This window comes from Choloepus didactylus, chromosome 17 (assembly GCF_015220235.1).
Source record: "Choloepus didactylus isolate mChoDid1 chromosome 17, mChoDid1.pri, whole genome shotgun sequence".
Classification (NCBI taxonomy): domain Eukaryota; kingdom Metazoa; phylum Chordata; class Mammalia; order Pilosa; family Megalonychidae; genus Choloepus; species Choloepus didactylus.
The window spans coordinates 50,085,276-50,104,874 of NC_051323.1; the positions used below are offsets into that span (position 1 = coordinate 50,085,276).

Here is a 19,599-nt window from a genome sequence, read left to right on the forward strand (position 1 = left end):
TTCTTTGTCTCTCAAAACATCCCTGCATTTGAAGTCTATTTTATCTGAGATTAATATTGCTACACCTGCTTTCTTTTGGCTGTAGCTTGCATGAAATATTTTTTTCCATCCTTTCACTTTCAGTTTCTTTGTGTCCCTGTGTCTAAGATGAGTCTCTTGTATGCAACATATTGATGGTTCATTTTTTTTGATCCATTCTGCGAATCTATATCTTTTAATTGGGGAGTTTAATCCATTTACATTCAACGTTAAAACCGTGAAGGCATTTCTTGAATCGGCCATCTTATCCTTTGAATTATGTTTGCCATATTTTTCCCTCTCTCTATTAATATCCTTTATTGTACCCATACCGAATCTCTTTAGTACTGAACCTTTCTCCAAGTCTCTCTGTCCTGTCTTTGTTTCTCTGTCTGTAGGGCTCCCTTTAGTATCTCCAGTAGGGCAGGTCTCTTGTTAGCAAATTCTCTCAGCATTTCTTTGTCTGTGAAAAATTTAAGCTCTCCCTCAAATTTGAAGGAGAGCTTTGCTGGATAAAGTATTCTTGGCTGGAAATTCCTCTCACTCAGAATTTTAAATATATGGTGCCACTGCCTTCTCGCCTCCATGGTGGCTGCTGAGTAGTCACTACTTAGTCTTATGCTGTTTCCTTTGTATGTGGTGAATTGCTTTTCTCTTGCTGCTTTCAGAACTTGCTCCTTCTCTTCTATGTTTGACAGTGTGATGAGTATATGTCTCGGAGTGGGTTTTTTTTGGATTTATTCTATTTGGAGTTCGCTGAGCATTTATGATTTGTGTATTTATGTTGTTTAGAAGATTTGGGAAGTTTTCCCCTACAATTTCTTTGAATACTCTTCCTAGACCTTTACCCTTTTCTTCCCCTTCTGGGACACCAATGAGTCTTATATTCGGACGTTTCATATTATCTATCATATCCCTGAGGTCCATTTCGAGTTTTTCAATTTTTTTCCCCATTCTTTCTTTTATGTTTTCATTTTCCATTCTGTCATCTTCCAGGTCACTGATTCGTTGTTCAACTTCCTCTAGTCTTGTACTATGAGTGTCCAGAATCTTTTTAATTTGGTCAACAGTTTCTTTAATTTCCATAAGATCATCCATTTTTTATTTAGTCTTGCAATGTCTTCTTTATGCTCTTCTAGGGTCTTCTTGATTTCCTTCATATCCCGTACTAGGGTCTCATTGTTCATCTTTAGTTCTTTGAGTAGCTGCTCTAGGTGTGTCTCTTCTGGTCTTTTGATTTGGGTGCTTGGGCTTGGGTTATCCATATCGTCTGGTTTTTTCATATGCTTTATAATTTTCTGTTGTTTTTGGCCTCGTGGCATTTGCTGACCTTGATAGGGTTCTTTTAGGGTTTGTAGACCAGTTGAAGTCCTTATCTCTAATTTATCAGATCTACAGCTTCGTGGAGTACACTTTCTCTAACTAACCAGCAGGTGGCGTCCACGAGCCACCTGTTCTCCACAAGCCAGATCTCCCCTGCTTAGCCTTTTTGGTGAGTGGGGGAGTGAGTCTTGTGGGGCCCAATTGGTGTCCCAAGCTTGCGTGTGTAGTTGGTGTTGCCTGCCCTGTATGTGGGGCGTGTTTCTGGGCAGTCGGGGAGGGGGGGTGGCCCTAACAATCAAATCTCCCTGATGATCCTAGAGTTTTAAAGCTACTGCAATAGTCTAATCCTTCAGTTCAGTCCTGCCACAGTTTGTCTCTGCCACTGACCCACAAGTCTTTGGTATTGGCGTATGGCTCCTGAGACTTGCAAGTGGGCCCCTCTTCCAGGCTGTGCACCCCGGGTCCTCTGTTGAGGGATGACTGTGCTATGTCGCAGGTGAGTGCCGTCCCCCCAGGGCAGTTCTGGGCTGCTGGGCTGTGTTGGGAGGCTCCCAGTCTGCTCAAATGATGGCTGAATGGGGCTCTGTTAATTCACACTGCTCCCCCTTCCCAGCTCTGGGACATTCAGCTGAGGTTGCAGGGAAGGCTAATGTCCACGCCCAGTTTTGTGGTGTGTGCCTGTTATTTGAAGCACTTCCGTCACACTGGGTTGTCTGGGGCAGCTCTGGGCTATGGGGCTGGCGATGGGCAGGAGTGTTTCCTGTCCACCAGGATGGTGGCTGTGAGCGGACACCCCCCTTTTCTTGGGAAGTTGTGTTGTTTAGTGAATTTTCTCAGCCACTGGATTATTGCCTTTTGTCTCAGAGCTCTCTTAGTTCTGCTCTTGACTTGACGTGCCCAAATTTCAATTCTTTGAAGCTTTCTGTATTGAGCTTCTTAGAGTAATTGTTTTAGAAAAAGCAAAAAGGATTTAAAAAAAAAAAAAAAAAAACGGCCCTCCTCAGAGATCTAATGGGTTATTGAAATGCTAATAGACAAAGCAACCAGGGCCATTAAGGAAAGGTGCCCAGGGCAGAGAGATCAGCCTTGCTTCGGGATTTGCATATGCGCCTCAAGGCCTGATCTCCGCCCTTCCCCTTTCTGTGTTCACCAGAACTCCAAAAATCCTCTGCTTTTATTTTGGAGTTTTTCGTGTTGTTTTTTTTTCTATGCCTGTCTCCTCTCTGCTGGGCTGGCTGCTCTCAGAGTCTCTGGTGTCTGGCCTCAGTCTATCTATGGTTGGAGTTTGAATCAGTAGAATGAGTTTCCGGTAAGAGCAGCCACTGCAATTCTCCCTTCTCCTTCCTGGAGCTGACAGCCCCTCCTCCCCCGGGACTGAGCCTGGCAGGGAGGGGCGCGGGTCCCCTGGCCGCAAAAACTTACAGATTTCGCTGATCTCAGCAGTTCCACGTTTTCATGAGTGTTGTATGAAGTATGCCCAAAGACAGATTGCTCTGTGGTGTCCAGTCCACGCAGTTCCTGGCTTTTTACCTACTTTCCTGGAGGAGTAACTAAAACATACAGCTCACCAGTCTGCCATCGGTTATTGACTTTTAATTGTATTCCATTGTGGTCAGAGAATGTGCTTTGAATAATTTCATTTTTTTTAAAATTTATTGAGGCTTGTTTTATGTCCCAGCATATGGTCTATTTTAGAGAAAGTTCCATAATGATTAGAGAAGAATGTGTATCCTGGTGATTTGGGATGTGATGGTCTATATATATCTGTTAAATCAAATTCATTTATCAGATTGTTTAGGTTTTCACTTTCCTTATTAGTCTTCTGTCTGGTTGATCTATCTATAGGAGAGAGTGATGTGCTGAAGCCTCCCACAATTATTGTGGAAACATCCCTTGTATCCTTTAGTTTTGCCAGTGTTTGTCTCATATTTTGTGGCACCATGATTAGGTGCATAAACATTTATGATTGTTATTTCTTCTTGTTGAATTGCCCATTTTATTAGTATGTGGTGGCCTTCTTTGTCTCTTCTAACATCCCTGCATTTAAAGTCTATTTTATCTGAGATTAATATTGCTACTCCTGCCTTCTTTTGGCTGTAGCTTGCATGAAATATTTTTTCCATCCTTTTCACTTTCAATTTCTTTGTGTCCCTGTGTCTAAGATGAGTCTCTTGTATGCAACATATTGATGGTTCATATTTTTGATCGATGTAATTGGGGAGTTTAATCCATTTACATTCAATGTTATTACTGTGAAGGCATTTCTTGATTCAGCCATCCTATCCTTTGGTTTATGTTTGTCAGATATATTTTTTCCCTCTCTCTCTTAATGTCCTTTAATGAACCAATATTGAATCTCTTTAGTACTGAACCTTTCTCCATCTCTCTCTCTTCTTTCTTTGTTTCTCTGTTGGTAGGGCTCCCTTTAGTATCTGAAGTAGGGCAGGACTTTTATTAGCAAAATCTCTCAGCATTTGTTTGTTTGTGAAAAATTTAAGCTCTCCCTCAAATTTGAAGGAGAGCTTTGCTGGATAAAGTATTCTTGGTTGGAAATTTTTCTCTCTCAGAATTTTAAGTATGTCATGCCACTGCCTTCTCTCCTCCATGGTGGTCGCTGAGTAGTCACTACTTAGTCTTATGTTGTTTCCTTTGTATGTAGTGAATTGCTTTTCTCTTGCTGCTTTCAGAACTTGCTCCTTCTCTTCAGTATTTGACAGTCTGATCAGAATATGTCTTGGAGCAGGTTTATTTGGATTTATTCTATTTGGAGTTTGCTGGGCATTTATGCTTTGTGTATTTATATTATGTAGAAGGTTTGCGAAGTTTTCCCCAACAATTTCTTTGAATACACTTTCTAGACCTTTACCCTTCTCTTCCCCTTCTGGGACACCAATGAGTCTTATATTTGGATGTTTTATTTTATCTATCATATTCCTGAGATCCATTTAGAGTTTTTGATTTTTTTCCCCCTTCTTTCTTTTGTTCTTTCATTTTCCATTCTGTGGTCCTCAAGGTCACTGATTAGTTGTTTAGTTTCCACTATTCTTGTACTATGAGTATTCAGAATCTTTTTAATTTGGTCAACAGTTTCTTTTATTTCCATAAGATCATCTATTTTTTTATTTACTCTTTCAATTTCTTCTTTATGCTCTTCTAGGGTCTTCTTCATGTCCTTTATATCCTGTGCCATGCTCTTGTAGTTCTTTGGTTAATTACTCCAAGTACTGTGTCTCCTCTGATATTTTGATCTGGGTGTTTGGGTTTGGGTTATCCATATCATCTGTTTTTTTATATGCTTTAAAATTTTCTGTTGTTTTTGGCCTCTTGGCATTTGCTTTACTTGACAGGGTTCTTTTAGGATATGTAGGATTATTCAAAGATGAATCTCTAATTTGTCAGATCTACAGCTTGGTGGCGTACATTTTCTCTAACTAACCAGCAGACGGCATCCTTCAGTCACCTATTCCCCTCAAGTCAGTTCTCTCCAACTTTGTCTTTGTGATATGTGGGGTTCTGATTCTTGTGGGGTCCAATTGGTGCACCAAGTTTGGGTGTGTTGTTGGTTCTGTCCACCCTGAATGTCAAGCGTGTGTCTGAGCAGTTTGGAAGGGAGGGCAACTTTAATAATCAAACCTCCCAGATGTTCCTGGAGATTTAAGGCTGTTGCAAGAGTTTAAACCTTCATTTCATTCTCGCCACAGATTGTCTCTGCAGCTGACCCACAAGTCTTTGGTATTGGCGTAGGGTCCCTGGGATTTTTGAGTGGGTCCCTCTTCCAAGCTGTGCCCTTCTAGGGCCTCTGCTGAGGGAAGGTTGTGCTACATCACAAGTGCATGCCGTGCCTCAAGGGAAGCCCTGGGCCACCAGGCCGTGTAGGGGCATTCCCAGCCTGCTGTAAGGATGGCTGTATGGGGTGTATTAATTTACCCCTTTTTGCACAGCTCCGCCTTCCCAGCTCTGGGACAATTAGCTGTGGGTGTGCAAAAGGCTATTGTCCACTCCCGATATTGTGGCATGTGTGTGTGTTGCTGGAAACACTTCCTGTCACACTGGGTTTTTTTGGTGCTGCTCTGGGCTGTGGCCCCAGTGCCGGGCAGGAGCGTTCCCAGCCCACCGGGAAGAAGGCTGCAAGGGCGTGGTTTTTTTCCCCTTTTGGCTAACCTCTGCCTTCCTTGATCTGAGACAATTAGCAGCAGGTGCACGAAAGGCTATTTTCCACACCAGATATTGAGGCGTTCTCACAGCCTGTTCCCGCTGGGCTTCACTGTGCGGTTCTCACTGCCATATCTGCAGCCGCTTTTGGGTTTGTTTAAAAAAGAACTAGTCTGCCTCCAAACGCCATCCCTCGGTTTCCCCACACCACAGCATGGCTGCCGGATATTCAGTGGCTTACTCACTCGTTTCAGAACGCAGACTCCCAGGTTCACCAAGTTCACGGTCCCTGTGGATTTAGCAGACTTTGTCCAGCTGGTGCATCGCTGGAACTGGTGTTCTGGGTAACTTTCTGGCTTTTATCTAGTATTTTTCACAGAGGTGTTTTTTTGTCCTGTCTCTCCTAGCCGCCATCTTAGGTTCCCAGTTACTTTTTAGAATGATTAAAAATAAATAAAATCTTTTATATTTGCTTTAATTTTAACTTTCCCTGGAGATCTGAATTTCTGTCTGGTATCATATTCCTAATGTATGAAGAATTTGGTTTGACATTTCTTAAAATGTAGTTCTGCTGGTATTTGATTTTATCAGCTTTTGTTCATCTGAAATTTTATTTCTCCTTTATATTTGAAAGATATGTCACTGTGTATAGAATTCTGGGTTGACAGTTTTTTTCTTTCAACATTTAAAGATGTCACTTCTTTGTCCTCTGGTTTGCATGGTTTCTGACAAGATGTCTGCTTGATTTGTATCTTTGTTCCTTTGCATGTAAAATATTCTTTATCTCTGGCTGCCTTCAAGATTGTTTTTTATCTTTGTTTTTCAGAAATTTGAATATAATGTGTGTGTGTGTGTGTGTGTGTGTGTGTGTGTGTGTGTATTCCTGCTTTGAGTTCTCTGAGCTTCTTGGATCTGTGATTTGGTATCTTTTACTATTTTTGGAATATTCTCAGCCATTCCCTTCCCTCTTCAAATTCTTCCCTTGCTCTTTCTCTCTTCTCGCTCTGGGATTCTAATCACATCTACTTAAAACATTTTCTATTGTCCCAAGCTCTTGGATGCTTTGTTCTTTTTAAATTTCTTAGTATTTTTTTTCTTCTTGTGTTTAAGTTTGGGTAGTTTCAATTGGCCTATCCTCAATTCACTAATTCTTTCCTTGGTCATGCGAAATCTACCGATGAGTCCTCTGAATACATTCTCCATTTCCATTTCTGTGGTTTTGTTTCTAATATTTCAATTTTACTATTTCTTAAAGTTTCCATCTCTCTGCTGGAATACTCCATCTGTTCATGCATACTGTCCATCTTTTCCACTAAGCACTTATTATAGTAATCATAGTTATTTTGAATTCCCTGCCTGGTAGTCCTAACATCTGGGTTATCTCTGAAGTTGGTTCTGTTGGTTGTTTCATCTCTTTACAGTGGAGTGTCTATTGCTTGTGTGTGTGTGTGTGTGTGCATGTGTGTGAGTACGTCTCACAATTTTTTATTGCATGCCAGGCATCATGTGTAGAGTGGTGGAGACTGAGGTGAATGGTTTTTATGCCTTTTTAAGGGGATATTTATTCTGCTGCTTCAATTTCCTTAAGTGTTGCCTTGTACTTAGGGTGAGTACTGAATTGTCAGAAAGTTTTTTTCCCAATGTTCCTGCTACTGCTTTCAGCCTTCTCTATTGGCCTGTGCCTCAGAGGGCGTCTCTCTCCACATCCTTGCCCTCCCCCAGTGGTAACTTCTGTTGCTTTGTACTCTCTGGTGTCCTGGCTCAGCTGCAGCCCTGGGCAGGCCTCATGGCCCTGGTTCCCAGGCATGGAGCTTTCTCAGTGATCCTGCACTTCCCTCGGCTGTGAAAGTTCCTGAATGACCTGGGCCAGGGATGACTTCATGCCCCAGCCCAGGGGTAGATGGTTTTTCCCTTATCACCCCCCCAGCCACATGGGGTCTTCACCTCCGCCCCGGGAATCACAGGGTTTGCTGCTCTGCTCCAGCAGCTTAGAGCTTCTCTCCCGTAGGGATAAAGGGCTTGCATGGGCATTGTGCCTTTTCTGGGGCACCAGCTACTCCTCGCTTTCAAGCTTGCATCACTAAGGAAGGATTTTTCACATCTTCTGCCCTCCTCCCAATTTTTCTTGTGAGTGTCTGAAGGAAGTCCATGGGGAAGATCCTGCGAATGGGCACTAACTCCTCTTGTTGTGCAGCTCCCAGAGATTCTCTGTTCTCACACTATCCCACACTCAGCCTTAGCGGTTTGTTAAAAATTGTAGTTGAATTTTCCTTACCTGCTTGTACAGCTCTTGGTGTCTTTTTCTCCTGTGGGGTGCCTCAGGTGAGCCTGTGGTCATACCCGCTGTCCTTGGTGGCACCTGTCTTCCCTTAGATTTCAGGCTACTCAGTTGTGCTTCAATGAAGCTAGGAATTTTGTAGATTATCCTTTTTTTCCCTTATTGTTAAGGAGGGAGCAGTGTTCTTTGCAAGCATGTTTGCCTGGTTTATTCTCTGCTGATTCTCTAGTGCCTGGAATAGGATCTGGCACAGAGTATGTGCTCAATGAACAATTGTTGAATGAATGACGCTGCAGTGACTCACACTGTAAAGCAATTAATCCTTTTATGTTACAGGTGAAACTCCATTTTCTGTTTCATAAGCTTGGTTTGAATGTTGGACATAAAAAAAAAATCTGGGCCCAGTTGAATGGTGAGCCAAAGGATGTTCAGTTTCAAGGGAAGGACAGAGGAAGGGACGAGGAGGATGAGGGGTGAGTGTTGAGGGATGTGCTCATTGGCTATGGAAACAAGTCCTGCTTCTCCAGTGCCCCCACCAGCACCTGCAGTCCAGACCGGGTCCATCCAGTTTCACACACAAACAGATGCATTTCACCCTGCAAAATGGCCTGCAAGTCCTGATAAAATCAGTCGTCCCCTCACCTCTCATCTTTCTGTTCATCTTTTGGTCAAAGCCCCAAGTAAAACCTCAGATGATGAGAAATTTCTCCTATGGAAGCCACAGAAACAACGCTTAGTCCCCCTGCTCTCTACCCCCTCCCCACCAGGCTAGTTGCTTCCCAGGATGAAAGGTTGGGTTCAAGGTCAAGTTGAGGAGTGGCTGAGCCCAGGAGCAGGCAAGGCAGGGCTGAGTGTCCCCAGTGCCCCAGGGCCTGCGAACTGCATGGAGCGATTGAGGAAGGGGCAGGCTGGGCAGGGCCTGTGTGACCTCCACCTTCTGGCTTCTTCCTGCCCTACTCCCGAGGCTGTGGGGGAAGTTGAGGCTGATTTCTGTGTGGCTCGGGGCTTGCTGTATACTGGTGGCTGCTGGCTGGCCTCTCAGGCAGTGGCAGCTTCAAAGGGAACAGGACGGGGCCCTCCCCTCAGTGCGGCTCTTCCATTCGGACACCAGATGGCAACATCTCCCTTTGCATGGAAGCAAAGTCGCTGGAGTCTGGACAGCTGAAAGCTGTTACTTGTTCCGAGGGCCCCGAGCTGCCCTGTAGGATTTGGGTCTGGATTTCAGGAGTGCCTTGGCCACCCTGATTATCATGCAAACTGGTTATAGATCCTATCTCCCTTCATTTGTTCAATGATGTTTTGGGCGCTTACTATGTGCATAGCCCTGGGCTATGAGTTGGGATCTGGGCGTAAAACAGTTCCCTCCGATCTTACTGCCTAGTTAAGGGAGACAGGCATTAAACAAAATAATTGCAAAACAATTAAGTCATTCCTATTGTGGTCAGTGCTAAAATGATAAATATAAGCACTACCGGACCAAAATAACAGGAGGGATTTGATCTCATCTGGGCTGTCAGGGAAGGCTGCTCTGTCAGCGAACCATCATACATCCCAACAAACCACACAGGCCCTACTAAGCCCCCCATCAACACACTCCATAATATTCCCATCTTACAGCCGAAGGGCTCCATCATTCCCTCCATCATGTAATCCAATCTCTGCCCCTCCTGCAGACCTTAATTATAGACCCTATTTCATGCCCTCCTCTCACCACCTCCCTCATATAACAAATCCCTTTACAATCCTTTCCCAATCACAAGTGCAATGCTTGCTGTGAATCCTGTCGTTCACCGAATGGAGAACCCCATCATGGACTCTCCAAGAACCTGGTCTTATTCATCTTTGTACTCCTAGTGCCTCCCTGAGTCCCCTACAAGTAATATGTTCTTGAAAATATCTGGCAAGCCAGTGCCCGGACCACATCACAGACTCTATCACAGAGCCCGGTTACAGCCCCAGTCTCCTAGGCACACTTTCCTTTGAGAAAGAGCTGGAAAAGAAGCTGTTCTCCTCTGGATACTCCCCTTCTCCCGTCAAGCTCCATCAGCCCGGGCAGGCTCCCTGCTCTCACTCCCCCTCGGGACGCTCAGTGGCGCTGGGAGCAGAGCCCAGTCCTGCGGCCTGTCCCTCACACCTGTTCCAGGATCAGTGGTCAACATTTTACTCCTTCTCAGAGTGCACCAGGCTCCTGGTCAGGGGCCTGCCAGCTGGGCCCTTAGTCAGCACCTTCCTTTCCTCTCCTTCCCTGAAGGGTTGGAGGGCACAGAACGGACATCCCAGGGCTGCATCATCCAGTCCAACACTCCCAATTCCTCCTCTCCCTCTCCTTTCCCGTCCCCACTGTCATCCACTGTTTCTTTTGGGAATGTAAACTCACAGCATGGAAGATCCGAGGGAGACATAAAGACCAAGCCTAACTCTGATGAAACGAAGGAGGAAACTGAGGCCCAGAGAGGGGAAGTCATTTGCCCACACTCAGCAGCAGGTCTGGGCAGAGCTGGATCCCCTGGCTCTCTGAAGTGTTCTTCCAGAGACCACCCTTTGAGCAGCCTCTTTGTTCACATTAGCCAAGAAATACTACTTCCATTAGGAAGGCACGTCCAATGCAAACCACTCCAGATATTGCATTTCAAAGATTGATAGACATGGCTTTTGCATTATCTGCTGTTTCAGATTAGCCATGCTGTGGCTTCATTCTTTAGGGTTGATATTGGGGGTGGGAAGGATGGGGAGTGGGGGTGGGGAGCCATTTTCGCATCCCTCTGCCAGGCCCCGGGCTCTGGCCTGCGAGACTGGGCCTGAGAAGAGCAGGGTGATCCATCCTGTATTTTCAGTCAGTCAGGAGATTTCATTGTTTAAACAAACATTTCAGCGAAGCCATCCAGCTGGGCAGTGATTTATGGCTCTGGCTGCAGTTTTTCCCCAACAAAGATAAACACTCCTGCAACTCTTGGGACCGGGGCTGGGACTCCTGGTTCTAATAACTTGGAGTCCGCTGGACCACAGCAGCTATCGCCTGGTCTGGGGTTTGGTTGAGTCTGTTCGCACTGGCCTTGCGGCTGAGCCACAAACGTTGGGGGTCCATGTTGTGTTTGGAAGCTGGAGCCATTGCCTCCAGGGCAGGGGAGAGTGGCAGGAGGGAGAGAAACAGCTCAGGGTTGGGGCTTCGGGCCCACGTCCTGCCCCCAGGAGGGTGGCGGCATTCTACATTCCGTGCGGTGGATATTTGGTGTTTTTGGTCAACCAGCATCTGTTCTTCCTTCTTTTGGTAACAGCATGTCAATTTTCTTTTGTGGAACTATCCCAGATTATATGCTGCACACGTGCTCATAGAATCCGCTCAACCCCTGCTCCAGGACTGATGAAGGAGTGCAATACATTCCCCTGGTCAGAGTGATTGCCTCATGGTGAGTACTCAATCCAGTAAGAGGCAGTGAAAGGTGAGGAGACTTTTGCTGGGGCTGCTGGGAGAGGCAGGTGCTCTTTCCCTGTGGAGGGTTTTTGGTGACAACATCAGAGGCCTCTGAATCCACTCAGTAAATCTCCTTTTTGTTTAAGAGCTGGCTATTCTTACACTTGCAACTGAAAGAAGGCAAACCAGTACCCACATCTGACATAGCAGGAGAGATTGACTAGGACAGACAGCTCTTACCGTGTACAGCCCAGATGGCTGGGTGGGGTAGCTTAGCCAGAGAGGAGTTGCTCCTTCATAATCCCTCCCTCCCCATCTGAGGTGGTGAGTTTTATGTATCAGTTTGGCTAGGCAATATAACCTGATTATTTAATCAAAGATGGTTTGAAGGTATTTTGTAGATGTAATTAACATTTATAACCAGTTGACTTTAAGGAGATTACTCTCAATGATGTGGATTGGCTTTATTCAATCAAGCCAATTTTGCTTTAAAAGCAAAATTGGGTTTTTTGGAGAAGAAGAAATTCTGCCTCAAGACTCCAGCATCTACAGACTCAATGCAATTCCATTCAAAATTCCAATAGTCTTCTTTGCAGAAATGGAAAAAGCCAATCATCAAATTCATATGGAAGGGCAAGGGACCCTAAATAGCCAAAACCATCTTGAAAAAGAAGAACAAAGTTGGAGGACTCACTCTTCGTGATTTCAAAACTTATTACAAAGTGACAGTAATAGGGCAAGGGACCCCAAATAGCCAAAACCATCTTGAAAAAGAAGAACAAAGTTGGAGGACTCACTCTTTGTGATTTCAAAACTTATTACAAAGTGACAATAATAAAAATAGTGTGGTATTGAGATGAGGACAGACACATTAACTGATGGAATAGAATTGAAAATTCAGAAATAAGGCCTCACATCCAGGACCAATTGATTTTTTTTTAAAAATTCAGTTTTATTGAGATATATTCACATACCATACAATCATCCATGGTGTACAATCAACTGTTCACAGTACCATCATATAGTTGTGCATTCATCACCACAATCTATTTTTGAACATTTTCCTTACACCAGAAAGAATCAGAATCAGAATAAAAAATAAAAGTAAAAAAGAACACCCAAATCACCTCCCCCCCGATCCCACCCTATTTTTCATTTAGGTTTTGTCCCCATTTTTCTACTCATCTGTCCATATACTGGATAAAGGGAGTGCGATCCACAGGATTTTCACAATCACACTGCAGGACCTATTGATTTTTGACAACATGTGAAGTTCACTCAAGGGGAAAGAATAGTGTCTTCAACAAATGGTGTTGAGAAAACCAGATAAATACACACAAAAGAATGAAAGTAGACCCCTACCTCCCATCATATACAAAAATTAACTCAAAATGGATTGATGATCTAAATACAAGAGCTCAAACTGTAAAAGTCTGAGAATAAAACACAGGGGAATATCTTTAGGACCTTGTATTAGGACATGGATTATCAGCCTAAACAAAAGAAAAAATAGATAAATTGGATTTCATCAAAATTAAAAACTCTGGTACCTGAATGGCCTGGGTTCAAATCCCATCCCAACTGCTATTACTGGGTGACTTTGAGCAAGTCACTTAGCCTCTATGTTTTTGGCTCCTTATCAGTAAAAATGGGTATCATAATAATATGCTTCATAGAATTACTGTGAACATTCAATGAATTAATAAATATAAAACTTATAGAAGTATTAACTATCATTATTAACTTTCATACATTTAACAACCATTTATATTTCCTTCTGTGATCTGTCTACTCAAGTCCTTTTCCCATTTTCATCATTGGTTGTTATTTTTTTCTTTCTGAGATGTAAAATTCTTTATATTGGGAAATTAACCCTCTATCGTTTGTGTTACAAATGTTTCCCCCAGTCTGTCATTGTCTTTTGACATTATTTATGGCATTTTGGCTATGTAGAAATATTTCATTTTTATGTAGCCAAATATATCAACCTTTTCTTTAAGACCTTTGGACTTAAAGCTGCTTCAAAAACTTCACACTTCCTAGGGTATGAATGAAAAGAAACTAGAACTACTTTTTGTTTTACTCTCTGCCTTTCTTCCCCTCACTCTTTTTCTGTCCAAGGTTATTTCCTAATACCTCCTCAGTGATTTTTCCACATTCAGACTTTTCCTCCTTCTGTCTAAATTTCCTCGAGAGTAACTCCAATCAGATTTCAAGTGTATTGTTTTCCACAGCAGCTGCAGTGTTTCACATTCCCACCAACAATGTACCAGGATTCCTATTTCTTGGTGTCCTTGCCAACACTTGAAATTTCCATTTTTAAAGTAATAGCCATTCTAGTACATGTGAAGTGTTATCTCGTTGTTGCTTTAATCTACATTTTCCTAACAGCCAATTATGTTGAGCAACTTTTCATGTGTTTATTGGCCATTTGTATATTTTCTTTGGAGAAATGTCTGTTCAAATCCTTGGCCTATTTTTTTTTTTAACCTTGGCCTATTTTTAAATTGGATTGTTTGTCTTTCTGTTTTTGAACTATAGGAGTTCTTTATATATTTTGGATACATTCCCTGCTTAACCTCACTTATTCTAAAAAGAAATTCAAATCGAAACTACACCAAAACATTGTTTTTCAGATATCAGTTTGATGGATGATTGACAAAGTTGTGGAGAAACCAACACTCTCATATATTACTGGTATGAACTGGAGCAACTGTTTTGGGGGTATGTGCTGGTTTGGATGTATTATGTCCCCCAAAATGCCATTATCTTTGATGCAGTCTTGTGTGGGCAGGAAACATATTGGTGTTGATTGGGTTGGAGACTTCTGATTGGATGTTTCTGTGGAGATGTGATCACTCAACTCTGGGTGAGATCTTTCATTGGATACTTTCCATGGAGATGTGGCCCTGCCCATTCAGCATGGGCCTTGATTAGTTTACTGGAGCACTATATAAGTTCAGAAGAAGGAGTGAGCTTGCTACAGCCAAGAGGGACACTTTGAAGAATGCACAGGAGCTCAGAGAGGAGCTGCAGATGAGAGACAGTTTGAAGTTGGCTGTTGAAAGCAGACTTTTGCTCCGGAGAAGCTAAGAGAGGACAAATGCCCCAAGAGCAACTAAGAGTGACATTTTTGAGGAACTGCAGCCTAGAGAGGAACATCCTGGGAGAAAGCCATTTTGAAACCAGAACTCTGGAGGAGACACCAGCCATGTGCTTTTCCAGCTAACAGAGGTTTTCCGGACACCATTGGTCATCCTCCAGTGAAGGTACCTGATTGTTGATAACTTACCTTGGACACTCTATGGCTTTAAGACTGTAACTTTTTAACCAAATAAACCTCCTTTATAAAAGCTGATCCATTTCTGGTGTTTTGTGAAAAGGTAGCATTAGCAAACTAGAACGGAGGCAATTTGGCAATATCTATCAAAATTTTTAATACACATTTTCTTTGACCTAGAAATTCCATTTCTGTCATTTCTCTAACAGGTGTACAAAGGGGAACACACAGAGATAGTTACTATAGCTTGCTTGTAATAGCAGAAGACTGGAAATGAGCTTAGTCACCACCAACAGGGGACTGATCGTATGGAATTTGGCACATCCATAAAGCTGATAAGAAGAATAAGGCAGATCTGTATGTTTGTTATAGAACAATCTTCAAGATGTATTGTTAGGTGAAAAAGGTACAGAGTGGAGCAGGGTATAGGATGTGCCACCACATAAGCATCTCCTCTCCTATATGTTGATAAGGGAACCGTGTCTGCCTCTGGGGAAGGCAACTGGATGCTGGAATAGGGATGGGAGTGAGTGAGTTTTTGCACTGTATACACTTCGGTATTGTCGAAAAACATTTTAACCTGTTTATGGGTCACCTTTTCAAAAATAAAAACTTACAATAAAATAAAATATCGTACTGGTTGGAACAACAACCACACGGAAATATGTGATTTCCATTATCCACCCAAGGTCCAGCTTGTTGACCCACTTGTCCCAGTGGGAAAGAGAAGAGGGCTTTGCAGTGGGGTTGCACGTAGAACTAAAGCGCAGGGAGCCAGGGCTTGGGGATTTAGTGAACTTTTATCAGGAAAGACACATGTGGCCAGGTGGCCATTGTTTAAAGATGGAAAACATGTATACTCATTTGTTTCTATTTTTAATATTTTATATTTTGGAATTCACTCCCCCCCCCTTTTAAACTAAATTCCTTTTGAAAAATTCCAGTCTGTTTTAGGCGATCTCATGCTTATGCAGAATGGTATGGTGAAGGTGGGAGCCAGCGAGACCAAGGAAGAGGAAAAGATTCAAGAGCCAGGAGGCAGGGAGCAGAGCCTGGCTGCCCTGTCCTTGCTACCGGAGTGGTCTCTTTGACTCAGCCAGTTTGATGTTGTCTAGGTGGCTTAATAAGGACCTGAGCAAGGTTAAAGAAATTGGATTGGGTTGAGTCAGGGGGAGAAGAGTCTACAGGATGTGGGGACTTTGGGGATATTAGGGAAAAAGACAGAAGAAAGAGAAAGTAAATAAAGGCCAGAGTAGCCAAAGCCCAGAAAGCAAATATGGTACCAAAACAAGGCTAGAAAAGCATGTTATGAACAGCATTGCAAAGAGCATCTTTAGAGATTTCATGGTGTACTTGTCCAATTATTTCTTTAGAATACATTTTTAGAAGTTGAATGGCTAGGTCAAATGTAATGCATATTTACAATTTTGATGCATATTACCAAATTATACTCCAATAAGATTGTATCAAATGTACCCAGGCAGTATGGAAGTCTCTCCCTTTCCCCACACCTTTTGCCAGTCATTTTCAGAGAGATTTTGAGGTAGGGGAAGGGGACTGGATGGACTTCCTATCAGATAGTCTTATTCTTCTCAATAAGGTTAGGGGTGAGATCCTGGCCAGGGTTCAGAATGAAGATTGGGGCTCAAGAAGAGGGGGAAGGTGAGAAGAATCCAGGTGACAGGGCCTGGAGCAAATGTGCTAGGGAAAACGAAGCAGCAATTAGGAACAGGTGAAACCTAGTGATATTTGTACCAAATAATTGCATTTTCTTTAATTGCTTGCTCTTTAGGACAATCTCCTTTGCTCTGCAACTGATTTAATGAGGAATTCTGTTTCTAATTTTAAAAAGTGCATTGGGAGGACAATTCAATTTAACTGTACAAACATTAATTTAGTGCCTATTATGTGCCAATTACAAGGCATGCAAAAACAAGTAAGCCTTGGGTCCTGCTCCCAAGACGCTCCAGTCCAATAACAGACATAGACTATTAACAGGCAATTACAATACAGTACAATAAAAGGAACAATAGAAGTAGGAAAAGTTTATAGACGTAACTACCTCTCTGAAGTTGGGCAGTGCTATCAGGGAAGGCTTGCAGAGAGGCTAAGTCTGAGCCCAAGTTTTAAGGTCAGGAACTTGAATTATCATTAAATAAGATAAGCGGCGAAAAGCCCCCTCTAGATGCTTTAATGCCACCTGGCAAGCACTCAATCAGTGTTGTAATTGAGGCATCTTTAACCCTCTTCCCCCTTGGGGGTGGGAAGTGGGGTTTTGAGCTGCATCACCGTAGGTGGATGTGAGGTGTGGTGGTAGTGGGTGTTGAGGACCCAACTTCCTTTTCTTGAGTACAAAGGTGTCCTGGTACTTCATGGAACTGGGGAGTTGGGGGTGACTTGGATGGGGAGAGGGCAAAGCATGGCTTACCTGTCATTGGTGTCCCCCCCAGGATAGACAGCCATGGGGTCCCTGGGTGCTGGTGATGGCTGGTGCCTACGGACCCCTCCCCCCGCCCCAAGGGTCTGGTATGTCCCTAATGCCGTCCAGTGGGTCCTTCAGGCCAGGGGCTCTGGCCTGGGCCCACCAGCCTCTCTGCACTCATCACCTTCCCTCCATCTCTTCTCACCATTTCAGAGGAATTTTACTGTTTGTTTTTAGGGGGTGTAGAGGAAGGGCAGAGAGAAGCCCTGCTCTTACTCAAGATGTTTCTCCTAAATACTTTTTTTTTTTTGGCTTCAAAACAGAATAATCTCCTAAATATTTTAATCTTGCTCAGACATCAAAGCTTGTATCTTCCTTTCTCTCACTATTACAGTCCCACTTAAGGCTGAGAGCACAGAACAGCCTGGCTGCTGGAATGCGAGTTGGGAAAGGGGTGGGAGGTAGGAGGACAGAAGGGAGCTCCTGGGAGGAAAAAAACCAGTTATTATCTCAGAACTGTTTCCTGTTGCCTTGTGTTGCCTTGACACCCCCACTCACCTGGCAGCCCAACATTCTACATGCAAATAAGGTAGTAAGTGAAAGCTGCTGGACGACCTGTCCTGCAACCCAGATCTAAAGTGGTACCTGATGCTCACAAACTGAGAAGAATCAGGCTGTGCAGACTAAGCATGGCCCAGGGCCCACCACATCCTTTTTGTTGTCCCAGAAATAGAAGGGGCAGTTGGTAGGAGAAGCAGCTTTAGGATCCTCTGTGGACACACTCCCCAGTCCCAGTGCTTCTGCCTGGGGTCCTGCCTCACTTGGTTTCACCTGCACTCTTTGGCCCACCTTAGGAAGGGGTGAATTTGGGGGAAGTTTGTACAATAAAGAGTGGGGTTACGTGACCAGGAGCATCACAGGGAGGGCATGTCATGTTAGCCTCGGCTTAGACCTATCTTTGTCTGGCTGAGCATCTGGGGGCCACATCCCTGGCCAAGCTACACCTTTTCTCAGCCATGGGCTGAGCACAGACTTTGGAACCTCCTCTAGCTTCTGCTCACATCATGGGTTTCACGGGTGGGCTGTAGGCAGGCAAGGGTGCTGGGACTAACGACTGGGAGAGGAATTATTAGGACACGAGAGCACTTCTGGGAGGCAGGGGGTGAGGAGTGGGAGACAAGGGGTTGTAAACAGCCGGCAAGCAGAGAGGAGGGCTGAGGAAAGTCACAATTCTGATAAACTTCCATCTTCAGAACTTTTCACTTGAAGCATGAAATGTAATCAGATGGTTAAAGATCCTGGAGGAACAAATGAACAAACACCAGAGCAGAGAACAGAATCTGGGGGCAGGTGCAGCATCTGTCTTCTGACAGTGAAGACAGACATTGAAACTGGCTGTGGGATTGGTTTTTGGAATCCTGTTATGTTGCTGGAGTAAACAAACCCCAGGGAAAAATTGGTTTTCATTTCCTGAGATAGGAAGGGTAGGAATGGGGTGGGAGGAAGTGGTCATGAATCTCCGGAGACAGCAGTATCCGCAACCTCATTAGCCAGGGAGATGTCAGGATGAAGCCAGATGGTGAATATTTCATCAGAAAGGACACGGCAGTGGAGGGGCAAAGCCTGGGTCAGAAGGCCCACAGGTCTGGTGCCAAAATACTGGCGATCAGCCTTTATTGAGCTCCTACTGTGTGCTCAGCTGGTCCTGTTGTGTTAAACAACCCAGGACATTCCCATTGTATTCTAAGTGGCTGTCACTCCTTGGAGCATGTCCTGGTTATCCACTGCTGTATAACAAACCACCACCGCAGTTTTATCATTTTCCACGGCTCCATGGGTTGACGGAACTCAACTGGCTGTTCCTTTTTTTGATAGACTTTATTTTTTAGAGCCATTGTAGGTTTCCAGAAAAATATGCAGACAGGACAGAGTTCCCATATAACCCCACTCTCCCCAGTTTTCCCTATTATTAACATTTTGCATTAGAGTGGACTATTTGTTACAACTGATTTACCAGTATTATTATAATTATCATTATGATTATGTTATTAACTAAAGTCCTTAGTTTACATTAATTAAGGTTTGCTGTTTGTGTTGTATAGTTCCATGTTTTTAACAATTTATTGTATTAACATATATACTACATAAAATCTCCCATTTTAACCACTTTCAGTATGTAACTCAGTAGTGTTCATTTCATTCACAATGTTGTGCTGCCATCACCACCATCCATTACCAAAACTTTTCTGGTGCCCTGAACAGAAAGTCTCCATTCCCCACCTCTGCCCCTGGTAGCCTGTAATCTACTTTCTGTCTCAATGAATGTGTATAGTCTAGTGATTTGATATAAGTGAAATCACGCATTTGTCTGTTTGTGTCTGACTTATTTCATGCAACGTGATTTCTTCAGGATTCATCCATGTTGCTGCATGTATCAGAACTTTATTCCTTTTCTGGCTGAATAATATTCCATTGAATGTATAGTAACACATTTCATTTATCCATTCATCTGTTGATAGACACTTGGGTTGTTCCATCTTTTGGCTATGGTGAATAATGCTGCTAAGAATATTGGTGTACAGGTATCTATTTTGAGATCCTGATTTCAATTCTTTTGGATACATCCCTAGAAGTGGGACTGCTGGGTCAATTGGTAATTCTATACTTAACTTTGTGAGGAACCACCCAACTGTTTTCCACAGCAGCTGCACCAT

General features: G+C 43.5%; 1 protein-coding gene across 1 annotated transcript in view; it reads right to left on the reverse strand.

Annotated features, from left to right (window-relative positions):
* The window catches only part of LOC119512106 (translation initiation factor IF-2-like), a 56,517-nt gene extending 39,591 nt beyond the window's left edge, over positions 1-16,926 (reverse strand). Inside the window, exon 1 of the mRNA XM_037806622.1 lies at positions 16,892-16,926. Coding sequence (XP_037662550.1) covers positions 16,892-16,926 — 35 coding nt within the window. The remainder of the gene's footprint in view (positions 1-16,891) is intronic.
* Positions 16,927-19,599: the final 2,673 nt, after the last annotated feature.